Below are 928 nucleotides of genomic sequence, written 5' to 3'. Positions count from 1 at the left end.
CTCTTTTGTCTTACATATTTGAATTGGTTTATGTTAAACTAATAGATTTTGCTATATTTGATAACAGTTTTTAATGCTATATAAAATTTCTTTTCTAGAGTGGAGCTTGATCCACTCCCCAACTTTTATAGGTTTTCGATATAATTGGAGGTAATATAAAAACTAAAGTACATTTTAGCTAATGTTTTTTAACTGTGTTGTTTGAATAGCTTGAAACAGCTTAATTTTAAATTTTGTTCTGATAACACAGAACCAAAGAGACCATATATATTCAGTGATGTGTGTATATGTTGTATAAATAATTTTGCAGGTCCAAATTGTTTAAGCCCTTGGAAATATCAAGAGTCTGATATGGCTGACCTGCCTGGTAATGTCCTTCTTCACTATACAGCAAAGGTCAGAGTAAAGTCATGGACTGTCTATGCTGTTATAACTATGCTGTGAACTAGAGTTCCTTTTCAATTCCTTTTGTCTCTTCAGTGGATAATTGAAAGGAGGGACTTGAATTGCCATTTTAAAAATTGTGAATTTTCAAAGGAAGGTGGGAAGTGGTAAAAATTAAGATGTGCCTTCTCAACTAGGGTTTAAATGTTACTAGCATTATGTCATCCCAGTAGTATGAATGGGAATAGTTGTAGTTGGAATTTGTACTAATGACTTCAGTAAATGAAACTGTCCTTGTATTCTCTGAGTTTACTGAGAGATAAAACAGAATTGTGCTCAGGCTTTTGTTTTTTACATGTGATATAGCAAAAAAAAAAGGGGGGGGGGAAGGGAGAAATTAAAAAAAGAAAAAAGAAATGTTTGCTTCTAAAGGAGAAAAAAGTAACTACCTATGTGCATACCATGCCCAGTCCTTTTTCCTTCAAGGATTTATCTAGTGTAAGTTATTGTGGTCAGCAAGAACTGAGGGAAAGAAAATAAAAGG

General features: G+C 33.0%; 1 protein-coding gene across 1 annotated transcript in view; it reads left to right on the top strand.

Moving 5' to 3' along the window:
• Nucleotides 1–928, top strand: part of NBEAL1 (neurobeachin-like 1) — a 208,658-nt gene that overhangs the window by 75,453 nt on the left and 132,277 nt on the right. Inside the window, exon 14 of the mRNA XM_012655033.1 lies at nucleotides 311–396. Coding sequence (XP_012510487.1) covers nucleotides 311–396 — 86 coding nt within the window. The remainder of the gene's footprint in view (nucleotides 1–310; nucleotides 397–928) is intronic.

This window comes from Propithecus coquereli, unplaced genomic scaffold (assembly GCF_000956105.1).
Source record: "Propithecus coquereli isolate 6110/MARCELLA unplaced genomic scaffold, Pcoq_1.0 Scaffold113, whole genome shotgun sequence".
NCBI lineage: Eukaryota > Metazoa > Chordata > Mammalia > Primates > Indriidae > Propithecus > Propithecus coquereli.
This window is presented reverse-complemented; position numbering and strand designations above follow the sequence as displayed.